Source organism: Dermatophagoides pteronyssinus, unplaced genomic scaffold, assembly GCF_027571235.1.
Source record: "Dermatophagoides pteronyssinus isolate colony J.1.1.1.1 unplaced genomic scaffold, Derpt_VIB-CSIC_2022.12 sq0030, whole genome shotgun sequence".
NCBI classification, from domain to species: domain Eukaryota; kingdom Metazoa; phylum Arthropoda; class Arachnida; order Sarcoptiformes; family Pyroglyphidae; genus Dermatophagoides; species Dermatophagoides pteronyssinus.
In genome coordinates this window covers 319,197-337,654 of record NW_027461554.1, presented here as the reverse complement: position 1 = coordinate 337,654, position 18,458 = coordinate 319,197, and the positions used below count along the sequence as shown (strand labels likewise).

General features: G+C 26.3%; 1 protein-coding gene across 1 annotated transcript; it reads left to right on the top strand.

The window, feature by feature from the left end:
* Positions 1-1,073: 1,073 nt before the first annotated feature.
* Positions 1,074-18,455, top strand: LOC113789673 (uncharacterized). Its single transcript, XM_075823490.1, has 3 exons — positions 1,074-1,306; positions 13,935-15,478; positions 15,767-18,455. The coding sequence occupies exons 2-3, from the start codon at positions 14,024-14,026 to the stop codon at positions 18,110-18,112; spliced, it is 3,801 nt and encodes a 1,266-aa protein (XP_075679605.1). The 5' UTR covers positions 1,074-1,306; positions 13,935-14,023; the 3' UTR covers positions 18,113-18,455.
* Positions 18,456-18,458: the final 3 nt, after the last annotated feature.

The following is an 18,458-nucleotide window of genomic DNA, read 5'->3' as shown; positions in this document are numbered from 1 at the left end:
GAAAAATAAACATACTGAAAAATCTTGTCATCTACGGATCATATCTTTATGATTATTATTTTTTCTTCACTTTTTTATTGATTATATTTTCTTCCATACTATAATCAATGGATAAACACATTTACCAAAAAAAAGAACGAAAACGTTTTTACTTGCTTTTCATCATCATTTCATTTCATTCATTTTTGTTTTTGTTTATGAAATGACATTCAATTTTTTTTTTGCTTACATCATCACCTTTAATTCATTTCGATTCATTGTATCGTGATCAAACAAACAAACAAACAAACAAACAAACAAACAAATGACAATAACGAAAATCTCAAACATTGATCAAAAAAAAATGTTCATTCATTCATTCACTCCAATCTATAGGGAAAATGAAAAAAAAACTAATAACAAAATATATAGAATTTTGATTGACCAGAAAAAAAACATTCACAAATCAAATTCAGCTGATCATGCAATATTGGGATATTTTTTTTTGTTAGTTGTTGATTGCAATTTTGTTCAAACGAAAAAAAATGGATTTTTTTGTTGTTGTTGAAAATATCGTATGCTGCAGATAGATGACAATTCTTTGATTAAAAATAATTTTAAAGCTTATATTCAATCAATTTGTTTATCAGCGTCATTTTTTTGTTTGTTGGTTCAGGTTTCACAGGTTTCACAATCATTATTATCATCATCATCATCATCATATCGAATAGAAAACGCAAAAAAGTCATAAATATACAAAACGTTGACATTATTAGTTGCAAAACAAATTTATTATTCCCATCTTCCATCACACACACACAGCCATTGGTCTAAATATCATCATTATTATGGCTGTATAGAAGAATATTCCATTTATTGATTCCATTTACAGAATATTCTTCTTCTTGTTGTTATTTGGAGCTAACAAAAAATTTGATGATAAAACATCAAATTAGTCATAAAAAATAATAACGTTAAATTATTGTCGCCAAAAAATATTTGTGTGTTTCATTTGGATAATAAAAAATTTTTTGGTCATAATAAAACGTTATTATTATGGATCATATTCTCTTTTCATACCTGTATAAGGATCATATTGGATCTTTGTTAACAAAATTTTATCAATTTACAGCGAAAAAAAAACGAAAAATTCTGATGAAATAAATTTTCCAAGGAAAACAAAAATTACACAATAAAAGAAACTTGATCAATGGTTGAATCAAATGGTTGCTCCCCATCAACCAACGAAGAAAAAAAAACCATTAGATGCAAATGCTACTGTTGTTGTTGTTGTTGTTGTAGTTTATAATGGCTACATACATTCATGGTAAGCATCACTTTAAAAAGTTTTTATTATTCCTTTTTCAAGAATAAACATGGATTTTTTTTTGCGAAAAGATTGAAAATTTTTTCGCCAAAAAAAAATCTGAAAATGATGATAATAGTGAACATTCACATATAATCATAACCCGATTATTACTGAGTATATTTTCATTATGATTTTTATTTCAAATTTTTCAATTTTCGGTTATTTTTTTTGTGTTGTTTTTTCACTGATGGATCGACTTTGATTTTCCCATTTTCCTGTTGTTGTTGTTGTTGATGGAGGTACCCTTTCTGTACTACCATATTGGGCATTATTATTATTTATAACCATCATGATGCTGATCAAGTGAATAACGTGAAATTTTCAATATTTTTTCGAGAAAAAAAACATTGATTTTTTTTTATTCTTCTATAGTTTATTTATCAATCCATATTTATATTCATATTTTTTTACGCTTCATATCTTTCACTTGATGATGATTATCATTACTAAGATTGCGAGCAAAAAAAAAAAACGTTGAAAAAACCTAACAGAAATATGCATTTTTTCAGGGCAAATCCTTAAGAATTTTTTTTTTTTGAAGAAAAAAATATCTAAAATTTCAAAACCTACGGATCATTTAGTCACAAAAAAATAATAATATTGTCATAGAATGACACATTTAAGTAAATAAATGAAAAATGAACAACAACAACATTGGAAATTAAAGAGAAAAAAAATATCAGAAAAAAAGCAACTTGAACAGTTTTTTTTCAACAAACAAACAAACAAAATAAAGAAAAGAATTTAGAAGAATTTTCATCTTAGAAATTCTTTTTAGTTTTAAAAATCGAAAAAGAAAAGAAAAAAGAATTTTGAAATAAAATATGACAACTTTCTCTCATTCTCTCTCTCTCTCAACTTCAATGAAACACTTTGAAAAGAATATACGAAGAAAAATAAGAAAAACATCAAATATCAAATCAAAAAAAAAAAAACGAGACAGAATCCAGAATCCAAAAGAAAACAAAAAAAAAGTGAACAAACCAACAGCAACAACAAATTTTTTTTTTTTGACAGATTTCACTATTTTCACTGTCACATTTCAGAAAAAAAATGGAATTCATCATAATCATGATGTTTGTTTTTTTTGGGGTTGGTGGTTACTTATTTCAAATACATTCATTTCAACAACAAAATTGAAAAAAAATTCATTCATTCAGATCATCAAATTATTCTGATAGCTGTTTATTTTTCTATCTATCTATCTATCTATCTAGATGACTTTGATAATCAAAAAAAAGTTGAAAAAAAGGCCTAATAATAATTCAATAATGTTCAATTGGATTTTATCTTACAAACATCATTCTATACACCATTATATCTTCGGGGCGAAAAAATCTTGTCACCTTGTTTTTATATACTATGACTACTATGAATAAATTATTAATTATTATTCAACACACATCAATATTAACAACAACAAAATGATGTGAATTTATGAAGTGTTTATACGTTTGAATCAATAATGATATTGATTATATTGATGATGATGATGATGATGATGATGATGTTTATTGATCCTATCAACAAATCGATATTAAAAGTAATGAATGAAATGAAATGATAAATACTTTATCAACGAGAAAAAAACATGTTGTTGGCCTGTTTTCTCTATTTCTCTATTTTACTGATGAACAGTGAAATAGATTCTTGCAAAAAAACTGAAAAAAACAAAATTTTTCATTGAAACGTGTTCACACAACATATCTGGATTATAGTTTGTTTTTTGTTCTGGTTATTTTTTCCAAGTAAGTTCCAAGATATCGATGATTTATTCATTTCATTTTATTTTAGAAAATGTTTTTTTTTGAAAAAAAAGAAAGAAAGTAAGATTATTTGGTATGAATGAACATTTGTTAAGGTTGAAAAAAAACCATTTATTCATTGAATTCTATAGTTTTGTTGTTGCTGTTGTTTGATATGGATGATTTAAGGTGATTGTCTATTGGGATACGTTATTTGGTTTTACAGTCAAAAAAAAAAAATTTTTATTATTATTATTTTGGACAGAATTTTGAAATGAAAACTTTCAATAATTTTCATTTTCACAAAAGAAAAAATTCAAAATTGAAATAAATGATAAATAAAGCAAAATATGAGAGACAGAAAAATTCTAATCCTTGAAAGTAAATTGTTATAATCATTGAAATAATCGATGTCATGATTATCATTCCTATGAAAAAAAAACGGTAAAATTATCTAATACCCATCGAGAGGATGAACCAAAAAGAAAAAAAAACCAGAAGCAATTAATTATGATTATTATCATGCCACACACACAATTTAGAAATACCGAATACAAATGGGGTAATAAATACTAATTTTTTTTATATCTAGATATTCTCAAAGAATTAAATATTTTCTACCAACAACAAGAATTGGATAGAAAAAAAACCTAACAGACAAACAAACAAACAAAATGAATGAAAGAATGAATGAAACGACAACTTAAACGACATATTCTCCATTAGACGAACAAACAAACAAACAAACAAACAAACAAATAAACAGCAAAAGAAGAAAAAAAATAAAGAATCGAAACAGAAAAAATAAAGAATAGATTCTTCCATTCACAGAATATTTTTTCTGTTTTTTTTTCTTATTTTATATAAATGAATGAAAATTGGCACAAATGGAAAATGAATATAGACATTTATATATGAATTGCATAAGAGGAATAACAACAACAACAACAACAACAACAAGAATAAAGAATCCAAGTAAGAAAATGAATGAATGAATGAATGAATATAAAAAAGAAAAAAACTTGTATATTCAGAATTCTTTTTTTTTTATAATATTCAATTCAGGAAAGAATATAATAATAATAATAATAAAAACAGAAAGAATAATAATAATAATAATAATAATAAGAAAATGAGAAATGAGAATATAAAAAAAAACCTACTACTACTACTACTACTAACAATATACTTGTATAGTACAATATATTAACCAATTCATTATTATGAAATTTCATGGATGGATATTTCATATATTATCCGAACAACAACAACAACAACAACAACAAATCTAACAAATTGAAATTGTTAGTTTAGCTTTACAATTCAATTCAATTCTTTATTTCTTTTTCTTTTTTCTTTTTTTTTCTTTTTCATTGTACACTTGTTTACTAAAAGAAAATTGAATAATAAAAAATAAAAAAATTTCAATTTCAATTTCAATTGATTTGAATTGAAATTCAGGGAAATGGCTTAAATCTCGTTCTCGTTCGTTTTGTTTCGTTCGTTTTTCTTTTTTGCTATTTTGCAATTCATTCAATGCAGCTTTTTTTTACCCAAGCTCATATTTATTAATTCATTCGAAACATTCATGACATAAATGATTTTTCAAGTTTTTTTTTACAAGAAAATTATGATGATGATGATGATGATAATTGTGGTTTTCAGAAAATAGAAAGCAAAAATTAAACATTTTTTGATTGATTGATTGATTTTCTGGTTGTCGCAGACCCCATAACAAATCAAAAAATCATTTCATTTATTTGTTTATGTGTTATATATGGTAAGAAAACAAAAAAATTACCGAAAACAAAAAAATTTGACAAACAAACAAACAAACATCAGCGACCGGAATTGTTTGGATTAACAATGTCTGTGTGTGTGTGTGTGTGTACATAAACAGAATTTTATTTCATTAATTTTTCCTATCCCCATAGATTTTATTTGATTTTTTTTTCTTCTGTCCTTCATCATCATCATCATCATTTTCGACCATCATATGTCCATTCAAACGGAAATCAAAATCAGAATCCGAAAATTGGCAGAATCAACCGAACCGCACAAACACAAATGACAAGATGATGATGATGATGATGATTGTTATTCCCTCTCTCTCTCTCTCTCCTCCTCCTCCTTCATTCAATACCACAACAATTTTGAATCAAATGAATATCCGGATCGTATTGAGCAGTCATAACGACAACAACAACAACAACAAAATTAAATAATGTGATCCAACAATGAATCCAAATCATTTCCATCAACCAAAAAGAAGAAAAAAAAAGAATGTCCAGCAGCGAATAATATATAACAACATCAAATTGGAAACTGATTTGATTAATTTTTTACCGTCAACACACACATACAATTTTGGTGATCCAAGTTTTAATCAAAACATCAATTTGATGTCATCATTATTTTTATTATCCAAAAAAAAAAAAAAATTGATAACTGAAAAAATAACCAATAACAGACTATTGTAGCGGTGTACACTATGTTGTTGTTATTCAATTTCAATTTCAATTTTTTTTCCACCGAAATTCACTATCATCTTCCAACCATTGAATTTGTGAACAACAACAACAGCCGCTAACAGAAAAAAAATCAATCTAATAATGATTATTATTATTATTATTAATATTATCGAAATAATAAAACGACAAAACAAAGAGAGAGAGAGAGAGAGAGAGAGAGAGAGAGAGAAACCATTTTTTTCCATGAATATTTATCATTATTGTCAACACTCAATATAGAATTGAATATCAAATAACTTAGATAAAATAATAAATCTTTAAACATGAGATCATCATCATCATCATCATCATTCTTATTTTTGTTTTATTATTATATTTTATTACTTAATCATCAATTTGGATGATATTAGATGAAATCAAATGAAAAAGAAGAAATTCATAATGTCTGTGTGTTTGTGTGGGTGTGTGTATCCCATTTTTACGGCTAAATAATTTCTTCATTCGTATTTGTTGACCACTTGGAATTTATTATTATTATTTCATTTCATTTCATGTCCTTTTTTTTATTCTTCTGACTGAAAATCAATGACTTTAATGAAAATAATAAACTGTTTTTTGATATTGATCATCATCATCATCATCATCATTATCATTATTAAATGATATTTGTTTGTTTCATCAAATTCAGAAAAACGATAATGATAATGATGATGATGATGGTGATGATGGTAGTGGTGACCATATTTTCCACTTCTTAGATCATCTAACGATGTTGATTATGATGATGATGATGATGATGTTGAACATTCAATCATTTTTGTTCATTCAACCTTACCCGACGAAGTAAAAAAAAAAAGACATTATATATGTGTAGTGAAATGAGAGAAAACAATCAGAGATATATAACAGAGAAGATGTTGATGATGATGATGATGATGATGATGGTCAGTACCAAAAAAAACAAGTTATTTTTATTATCATTATTTGATTTTTTTTATTTGGTCCGTTTACTGAAACAATTGAACCGAAATGAAATAAGAAATGAACTGAACTGAATTGATTTTAGAATCATCATCATCATCATAATCATCATCATCAGTGAGAGTTGAATAAAGAAAGTAAGAATGGGATTTGTCGTAGTCTAGTTTGGTCTGGGTCATTATTATTATCATCTTAATAATAATAATAATAATAATATTTTTTACAAACACAACAACAACATACAGGCAAAAAAGAAGAAAAAAATAAATAAATAAATCTTTAAATGTAATATAAATGTGATTCATGTGAACGAAATAATGTCATCGGTGATGATTATGATGATGATGATCAACTTTTAATAATGATAAATTGATTTAGAATTTTTTTCATTTGGAGTGATGGTGGTTTTTAATAAAATAAATCGATACTATCGGTGAAAAAAAAGCTAGAAAAAAAACAGGGATCATAAATCTTATAGAATGAATGATGGTAAATTATTGTTTTTATATTTTCATTTTACATTTGAAATGATCATCAAAAGAAGATTCTTGTGAAGAGAATCGAAAGAGAGAATAAAAAAATTACATGAATTATGTGTTGTTATAATTTATCATCAACATTTTTAATGAATAATTAATTTCATCAACACTTCACATCACATATACATCTTTGTGTAATAACAAATAACTAAACCACGATTAAGGTGTTAATGATGATGATGATCCATCATCATCATACACATTTTTATCAACATCTCATAAACCAAAAAAGTATTTCATTATAATTTTTTTTATATATTTCATAATTTACATAATAATAATAATAATTTTGGTTGGTTGATCCATAAATTATTATTATTATTATTATGGGTCATTATTATTTGAAATATCGAATGAAATTGTTGTTGTTGTTGTTTTTTTGGAGGGAAAAAAAGAATGAAACAACAACAGCAGGCCGGATCAACATCACTATAGGAATAATTGAGCAATCGAAAGAAGAAAGAAAAAAAAATCTGATCATGGCTTAGATACACCCCCATATACACTCACACACACACAGAAAAACATGACCAGAATTTTAATATATGAATGGAATGTTCTGTTTTTGACAATTGTTTTTCATTTTTCTTCGTTTTTTTACAAAAAATAAATTTCATTCAAAATTCAAAGACGGAAATAAAGACAAAATAAAGAAATAATCACATGTGTGTGTGGGTAGAATTTTTTTTTCAATTTTAGATTTTTCAATTTTTTCAAAAAAAAGCTTTAACAAAGAATAGCGCCATCTAATTTCATTAATATTTCACTGAAATTAGTTTTTATCTTCATTGCCCACAATCAATCAATAGATGGCGTTGTGATTTTTTTTACGAATCGAATGTTTTGGAAAAATATTCGAAAACATTCGAAATAAAAACCAACAATTTTTGAATCAAAATCAAAACAAAACAAAAAATCCTAAACAAAACAATTCGTGAATCACATTCTAAAACATCATTTATCATGATGATGATGATCATCATCACCATCATCATCACAATCTTAACATCATTAGAATATGACAAATACACTATCGTAACACATTTTTGATCATCATCATGATGACATAATTTATTTTTTTTTCTTGACACTCAATTTTCAACCACACAAAACATACATACACCTAATTCTGATGGATGCTAAATGGTCAATCATCATCATCATCATCATTAGGATGGCCCGATTTTTTTTCGGTTTTGTTTTGAATCATCATTATCATCATCGACGACGAAGACGACGACTAAGAGTTGAAATTGAAAAAAAAGAAATGACAAATGGATTGGATTGGATTTTATTTGGTCGATTCTAAAAATGGAAATTTAGATAAGATTTATTTTTTGTTGTTCCAATGAAAAATATTTGTTGTTGTTGTTTTTTTTGGTCACAATTTTTCTGGTGTTTTTGGTTATTCGAGGAGAAAAAAAATGATTTCTTTTTTGGAAGAATGAAAAAAAACTAAATTCGTGAGTTTTATTTTTCTCAATTTGAATTCAAATTTGTTTTGTCTTTTTTTTTGAACATCAATGAATGAAAGGCATATTTAATACCAATCACGAACACTGATCATCATCATTGTCGAATTGAAATTGATGAATCCTATATAGATCCTATGTAGGATATTCAAATCATCATCATGTTGAATGCAATAATTATGATGAATGTCGAGCATAAGAATTTTTCAACAAAAATGTCTACAAAATAAGCGAAAGCGAAATGGAAAGGATTTTGGACTATTTCAGAATCAAATTGATCGATCGATTGACCATCATCGTACTCAAATTCATTGAAAAATATTCCAAAGATTAGATACGATTACAATGAGATGTGAGTATGTGATTCATTAATCATTTAGGCAACTTTTTAGGCAAAATTTTTGACAACAACTTTCAACTTTTTGATGATAATGATGATTCTGATACACATGAAAACAATGGGAGCAACCAAAAAAAAAAAAAAAAAAAATATTGTCACCATCAAATTCAGTGAAGAAAGAAGAAAAAAAACTGAGGGGGAACGAATTTACACTTTTTCTCGCAACAAACAAAAAAAAAAAAAACAAAAAGAAAATCATTCCTCTCAGATAGATAAATATAGCGAAAATAGAGAAGATAATGATTTTATAATGTATCAGGATCATCATCATTATCACATCATCATCATCATCACCATCATCAATGTTGGTTTTTTGACAATTCAATTGTCCAACAACATCAGCAAAAATATTTTAAAAAAAATCAACATTGATGATACATGAATGAATGAAATGTTTATTTTATTTTATTCCAGTGAAAAAAAAGGTGTTTAAAAATTTTTCTCTCGCCTAATGATGATGATGATGATGGAAAATAAAAATAAACAAAAAAAAAAAAAAAAATTCGGCCAGCATGTCACACAGCAACATCGATATATAACATCAATTTCTTTCTTTGTCAATCATTTTTTGTTTGGTTTGTTAATACTTTCTTGGTGTGGGTTTGGTGGTTTTTGGTTTGGTTTTTGTTTTTGGCTGAAAATTTTTACCTGCGAAAAAGAAAACCTGTGAAAATAAAATTAATGATGATAAAATTGATGGATAAAAAATGTCAATGTGCGATTTATGGATTTTTATTATTATTGTTATTATTTATATGTGGCTAATCATCAATTCAATTCAATTCAATTCAATGATGGATTCACATTAATTTAAAGAAATTATCATCACAATTGAATGTGTGTTTGTGTAGGCATTTCTAATGGATTATGGAAAAAAAGGATGAGAATATTTGACAATGTTTTTTTTCTGATTTGAAAATTTTCAAAAAGAAAACAATGAATTAATGATCATTATCGGGGGTGAAAAAAATTGTGAATATTTGGATTGTGTTCAAAAAAGAAAAATCACTGTTTTTTTTTCTTTACTTTTGTGATGAAAAATTATGTTTTTTTTGTCAATTTCCGGCCATAATATTGATGATATGGTTTCAAATTTTAAAAAATTTAAAATCCATAAAAGATATTTTGATAGTCAAAGAAAAAATATTGTAAATTTTTTCGAATAAAAAAATCTGGTCAAAAATTTCATTGATCACTTTCTCACATTTAAATCATTCATATTCTTCTATATTTAATCACGAAATAAATCGATCATCATCATCATCATAAATATTTTGTCATTGTCAATGATAATAATGATGTGGATAGAAAAAAAATATTTAAAACATCATTTAATACACCTGAAATAGATCTGAATAATAAATAGTTCATAAATTTTTGACCGAAATTTGTCACAGTTTTTTTTTTTTGAAATATAAATGATGACCAGACAGACAATTTCATTGCATAATAATGATGTGTGATGTGTGTATCATTTCGTTTTTATTTTCATTTTGTTTGTTTGTTTGTTTGGTTGATAATTTCTTTTTCTTTTCTTTTTTTTATTGTCATTATCGTTTCGTTTCGTTGTTATGGTCAGGTATGTGTTAGGGGTCAATCAACGATAAATGATCAACAGCAAAAGTAAATGTGAATCAAATATTTTTTTTTTAGATCAGATTTTATCAACAAAATTTGATGACAAAATGAAAAGTAAAATTCGTTCTTGTTGATGATGATGATGATGATAATGATTGAGAATGGAAAGCAAATTTGCATCAAAATAAGATTCATTTTTTTCGCAGTTGATGATAAAATTTCAAAACAATTCAAAAATAACCAACACAATGATTATTTGGATGACCAAATTTCACCAACAACAACAACAACAACAAAAAGGTGCAATGATCGATAATCGATAATTGTTGTTAGGTGAAAAAAAATCCAATTTATAACACGTTATGTATTGATCAATCGTTCGATCAATCTATCAGTAACAATCAAAAATTAGCATCCAGACACAATGGTCACGCAAATTTGATTGATTTATACGATGCAAATTATTAATTTTGTTGCAATAATCTAAGAGAATGTTCAGGTTTGAAAAATCAAATCGATTCTAATTTATTTTATTTGGATGTCATTGTGATGAACAACAACAACATACACTCAGACCTATCACATTCAGTTCATTCATCGATGATGATGATGATGATGATCAACATCCACATGAATCATTCAAAAATCCAGAAGAAGAAAATAAAAATTTAAAAATACATTGTTCTTTTGATGTGTTGAAAATGAAGAATTCAATGATATAAAAAAAAGGATTGTTTCACCAAATCGTTGAGTTGGATTTATTGTAACAATTCAACGAATTGATTGATTGATGGATTGATTATGATTTACAAAGAACAAAAATGAAATTATTTTTTTCTTATAAGAAAAGGGAAATTTCTACAGTTTTCAAAAATTCGTTACTGTTATCATTGTTAGCAGCTTAATAATTATGTGTGTGTGTGTGTGTGTGTGGTAACATGGCGGTCTGTGCATCAATCCAATTCACACTTTTACTTTGTTTCCATTTTTTTTTCACAATGTAGCTACCAATTGGATTTGTAGACAAAACGAAAAGAAACGAAACAAAAATCTGTAAAATAAATTGATTGATATATCCTTTTTCATTCATCATAATACAATTCTTTTTTCTTTCTAATCATTCAATATATTAGAAGAAAAAAAAATGGATCAAAATTTTCAAAGGTCATAGGTGGCGTTGTTTACAGCCATCATTTATTACCAGCATTCCTCCAAATGTGTAGCAAAAAAAACAAAGCATAAAAAACCGTCGTGATTGCCGATTAATAGTAATGATGATGATAATGGCCAACAAGTTGAAAAAAAATATCTAAATTGAGAAAAAGAGAGCGAAATCAAATAATGACAACGACAATAACAGCAAAAAAAAACGAAACCTTTTGTGTGTAAATAGACATTGGAAATTTAAGAAAAAAAAATAACTAAAAGGTATTCAGTATTTAAAGATCATTATCACTTTTTTTTATTTGTTCAAAATAAAATCATTGGATCTAAAAATATTTGATCTGGATTGAAACAAAAACACACAAACAAACACACAAAGAAACACATACACACACACACTTAGAATGTGCTAATGATAACCGACGAATGTCATCATCATTAATCCAAAAAAATTGTAGGAGTTTGATGATAGTTAGTTGTTTTTTTTATGGCATCAGCGAAAAAAAGAAATGTCAAATACAAAATTTTGTTTTTCTCAGATGAAAGCATCATCAAACAAACAAACAAAAAAATCTAACCAAATCGATGAGAATCATCAAAGGTGACTTATCAATCGGTGATTGATTGATTGATTGATTGATTGAAGTAAACAAACAAACAACCAAATACACCCGAATAGATTCCTTGTATTAATGTCATCACAAAATATTTCAGACCATAGACAACCAAAATACATTGTTTCATTTACAAGTTTGTTGTTGTTTTTTTTTCATTTTAAAATAACATTGTTGTTGTAACAAGTTTTTTTAAAATTTTAAAATTTTATTTTTTGAAAAAAAATCTATATGATGATCGATTCGATCCATCAAAATATAAATATGATGATCATCATCATAGAAGTAGTAGTCATTTTACAAAAAAAAAAAGAAAACAATAATTTTCTTTATGGGGATGCATCCATAAAGAAAATCAAAATCAAATCAAAAAATCATAATCATAATCATGGTGTATGTGGCAAAAGCCAGAACAAAACGAGAGAAACAAAAATATAGGCCATCACCAAAAAGGTAAAGTTTTGAAATTTTTTTTTTTTGATTGTCCAAGAGATGTTTGGGTTCAACAACAACAACAAACATCAACCAATCAACCGAAGAATAGTGAATTGTTGTTGTTGTTGTTGTTGATGATGATGATTACCTATTAGCAAACCATATAACATCCTGTACATTATGGAATCGATCATCATCATCAAAAAAAAGATGCTCAAAAAATAATAATGATGCTCGGCTTGACCCATCAATGTCAAACTTTTTTTTTCTTTTAATCGGATAAAATATTTTATGTAATATTTGTTTGTTTGTTTGTTTTTTTTGGTGCAGAAAAACATTCAAGTGTAAAAATATTTGATGACAAAAACAAAAAATCTAATGATTGATTGATTGTTTGTTTGTTTTTTCAACATCGATTACATAATCAATCTATAATCAATCAATCAATCAATAATTTATTTTGAATTTTTTTTATTTATGTAAATGTTATATGATAATGATGACAAACAAAATGAATATATTAGTGTTAAATCGATCGATCGATCAATTTAAATAAAATATTTTTTTTCTTTCCCAGAAAATAAACAAACAAACATCATCATCATCATCATCATCATGGCCATTGATCGTTTAGAAGAGATGACATATAACATGGTAATTTAAGATCTTTTTCATAATGAATTCTTAATTTTTTTTTGTATTTCTCTTCCATCAAATCACATCATTATCATTTGGCGCCAGAATATTTAGAAGAAATACAGCGTCTTCAAAGCACCAAAAAAAAGGAGAAATTGGTTTTTTTTCATTTACCGTTTCGGTTAGATTCGGACAGTTTTTTTTCTCTCTCTTACCGATATTCTCTTTCTTTTTCATCGGTAAATATGATGAAAAGAGACACATACACACACACACAAGTTACAATACCTAGCGGGATTCACTTTTTCGGTTAATTCACGGGAAAGAGAAAAGAAAACTTTATAAATATGGCAATCGATATTCAAAATTTGATCATTTTTTTTTCATTTAATCACTGTGTTTGTGTCGATTCTGGAATTATATTTGGTTTTTGTTTAGTTTTGTTTAGTTGTGATTGATCTGGTGATCTGATCATGTTTTACATTGATTTTTCTTAATTTCTTTTCATCATTTCATTGACATGTAATAAAATGTTTACATTGTGATTTTAGATAATTTCAAAATTTTTGAATTGAAAATTATTCCTTGAAATAAAAAAAACTGTTATTGTGCAGACAAGAAAAAAAACCTGAAAAAAATTATGGCGGCCAAAGATAATTTTTCATTATTATTTTCATTAATTATTCTATTACCAACATTATGTTTTACACAATTTTTCGATTCACATCAATCAAAAATTGATCCATTTGTAAAACGTGTATTAACATCAACAACAAATGTTGGTAGTGTTGGTGGTGGTGGTAGTTCACGTTTTGATCTAATGATTGAACCACCAGTATCTGGTGTTGAAATGTATCATTCATTATCACAACAACAACAACAACAATCGGATCAAATTAGTGATAATCAATCTAATTCAACAACAACAACAACGGTGAATAATAATAATGTATTTCAGCCATCATCATCATCTTCTTCAGCAGCATTACAGAATTCTAATGAACAACAACAAATACAAACAAATTCATTATCAACATCATCGACAAATATATCTGCAACACCAATATCAACCGATTCATTTAGCCATTGGAATCCATCACCAATAATATCAAAACCATTAACATTTACACGTTATGCATTATTTGATTCATTTTATGATCAACCATCATCATCATCATCATCGAATCATACAAAACGACGAAGAATATGGTCAGATACACCATTAGAATCTGATGAATCGATTAATGATATACAAAGATTAAAAATTCTATCATCATCATCATCATCATCAATACCATTAGCAACACCACCAACAAATAATCATTTTAGTTTAATGTTAAAATCATCACAACAACAACAACAACAATCATTATCAACATCAACAACTAGTTATCCAAAAGAATCAATAAAATTTGATGATGATTCACGTGATGATATGAATCTTGATTATGATTTAGATGAAATGACACGTGTTAATGATGAAGATAATAATAATGATAATAATGATAGTACACCAAATAATAGCGATGAAATTAATGATAATAATGATAATGATGATGATGGTAATGAAAATGAAAATAATGATAATGATCATTTAACAATACATCAACAACAGCCACATTCTATAAGAATTATTGCTACACAGAATGGATCATTATATGGTATTAAAGCAAATGATGATAATCAAATTACTAATAATAATGATGGTGATATGCTTAATTCATCTGGTACAACATCAAATCAAAATTTTATTATACCGGATCAAATAATGCCATATATGAATGCATATTCAACACATTTAAATTCGGATTTAAAACAATTATCATCTGGTAGTATGATTGGTAATCAAGTTAAACCAATTAGTAATGATGATGTATTTATTGTACATCATCAACATCATTATCCACCAATGTTTATGAATAGTGAATCATCGATTCAATCAGCAGGTAGTACTAATCAGGCATCATCAATTATACAACAGAATGGTGGTAGTAGTAATCTATCACCAGCCACACAAACATCATTTAGACCGTTAAAAAAGATGCAAAAATCGAATAAGAAAAAATCGAAAAAATTACAAATTGTCTACATTAAGGTAAATTTTTTAATATTAAAAAAAATCAGAATTTTTTTTTAGAAAAATCAAATCAAATGATCATAGCCTATTTATTTAGCAAAATTTCACAAAAAAAAATTCTTGATTCAAAAAAATATATTTTGAATCAAAAATTCAAGTTAAAAGAGAAAACAGGAAAAAAATTAGTTCAAAAAAATCGAAAAGAATAAAATGATCAATTTGTTTTGATTTCGAAACAAAAAAAAAACTTTTGCAATTTGAATAAATTTTTTTTTTGTTGTTATTGTTTGCATTATTAAATCAAAGGTACCATTATTGAATTTAATGGATGGAACATCGGCACCAACATCGACAACAACAATGACAACAAAATCGGCCACATCAAAACATCATACATCAATGGAAATTGATGATTCTGATAGTGAAAGTCAAGAAGATACTATTGATACAACAATATCATTGTCGGCAACACCAGATTCAACTACAACGACGACGACGACAACAACAACAACGCCAAAACCAGAATTATTCATTAATGATAATAATAATGATAATAAACAACAATGGAATAAACGTGAACATTCAACATCATCAACGAATAATCAATTATCGGCTATCAATTTATTTGATAATTCATCACCATCAAACATAGATATCGATTCGAATATTTCACAAGATCATATATCAAAAAATAGTATGAATAATAAACAAATGGATCTAAATGATCGTTTCTATTATTTTCTAATGAATAAATTGAAAAATCTAACCATTAATAATGGTGAAACAATGATGATGATGAATGATAATGATAATGGATTGAAAAAAAATTATGATAATAATTATTTAACAATGATTGATCAACAACAAACTAAATCGAAAACGGATATATCATCTAAACCATCATCAATGATTGAACAACAACATTATCAATCAGAAGCAATACCAATATCAAAACATCATCATCATCATCATTATGAAATTTATGATAAAGATTCATTAATAAATGAAAGAGATAATTCTATTATAATGGATTCAGCTTCCGTTACGGATAAAGATGCAAATGCATCGACAACATCATATCAATCAACATTAGAACCATTACTTTATCATTATACACCGGGTGCAAATAATACATGGCCACCGGAAAAAAGTCTTGGTATATTACCAATACTTATACAAATCGAGGATAAAAAATCTGATAATGAAAATGATAATCAAAATAATAATAATAATAATGGACAACAACAGCAACGAAATACGATTGATTATCGAAATAATAATAATAATAATAATAATAATGCTGTAATGCAAGATAGACTTTATGGACAACCATCATTGAATAATGATTGGTCACAACGTGATGCAAATAATCCAAATAATAACAATAATAATGGTGGTGGTGGTTTTTCAAATGCAAACAATAATAATCAATGGCCCATATCATCGAATAAACAACAACAACAACATCCAGCACGTAATATAATATTTCATAATAATAAACCAACATCATTGGCAATTAATCCAAGTGCATCGAATATTTATCCAGATTATCGTCATTATCAACATCCAAATACAAATTTAAATCGTTTACGTTTTAATCAATTTAGTAATGGTGGTATTGGTAGTACATCATACAATGTTGTTGATGATGAACGTTTTAATGAACATTTATTGAATATGATGAATGGTAATCCAATACAATCAAACAATAATGTACATCATCCAATTGGATTGAATAATAATAATAATAAACTATTGAATCCATTATATACAAGTGCATCTGATTCACATTTAAATTATTTTGGTCCAATGATTATTGGACAACAGCCAACAAAATCATCATTATTACCAACACCAACAGCATCATCAATACCGTTCACATCAACACCATCAATTATAAATGTAAATCATTTATTAGGTAATAATAATAATAATCTTAATTATCGTTTATTGGAATATTGGCTATTACGTAATCAGATGTCAAAATTACCGGCTATTAATCATTTAAATCGTATGAAAATTAATCAAGATTTTTTTACTGCAATGCAATCAAAATTAATGTCATCACCAAAATTAATGACATCATCATCGGCATCGACACCATTCGAATTGGAAAATATTTATTTTCAAAATGGTCCTGGTTATGCATATGGAAATTTTATGAAAATGCCGGATAAATATAGAGAAGCTATATTATCATCAAAATTATTGGGACAAACATCATCAGCATCAATAATAAATCCATTGGATGTATCAACCAAAGATTTAGCAACATTAGCAGCATTACTTTGGCAACAGCAACAACAACAACAATCAACAACAACAACTAATAATAACAATAATAATAATAATAAGGATGCAAACAACAACAACAATAATAATAATGAAAATAATAAAAATTCAATTAATAATAAAAAACGAACACGATCATCATTAAAAACGGCATTAGCAAAACAATTTTCATTAAGTGGATTAACATCATCATCATCGAGTAATTCGGCTGCTACTACTGGAACAATGACAAATACCGGTAATAATGATAAAAGAATGATGATTAAAGATGATTCAACAACAGCCGATAGTGGTAGTAGTTTATTGGACAAACGTAAAAAATCAAGAAGAAATTTAACAAAATTCGGCCTTTTTGGTTAAACAGAAACGGAATAGAAAAAACAAATTGAATACTTTTTCTCTCATCATATCATATATCAAGCCAATCAGATTATCGAAAGAAAACCGCATCAATCAATCGATCATTCGATTTGAGAATTCTTTTTTTTTCTCCAAAATTTTTAAATCTCAATCTCTTTATCATTACGTGTAATATTTTTTTTCTTTCTATAAATGATTAACCATCACACACATACACAAAAATATACAGTTCACATTTCAACAAATCAATTAACATAGATAATTTCAATTTTATTAACAACCAAAAAAAAAACAAACAAATTTAAATAATTTATTTTTTGACTGAAACAAAAAAAAAAAAAAAAAA

Bases quoted from the DNA above. Each gene is read 5' to 3' on its own strand.
- LOC113789673 (XM_075823490.1), top strand. From the start codon at position 14,024: ATGGCGGCCAAAGATAATTTTTCATTATTATTTTCATTAATTATTCTA. The intron at 15,479-15,766 runs GTAAATTTTTTA...ATTAAATCAAAG, and splicing joins TACAAATTGTCTACATTAAG to GTACCATTATTGAATTTAAT.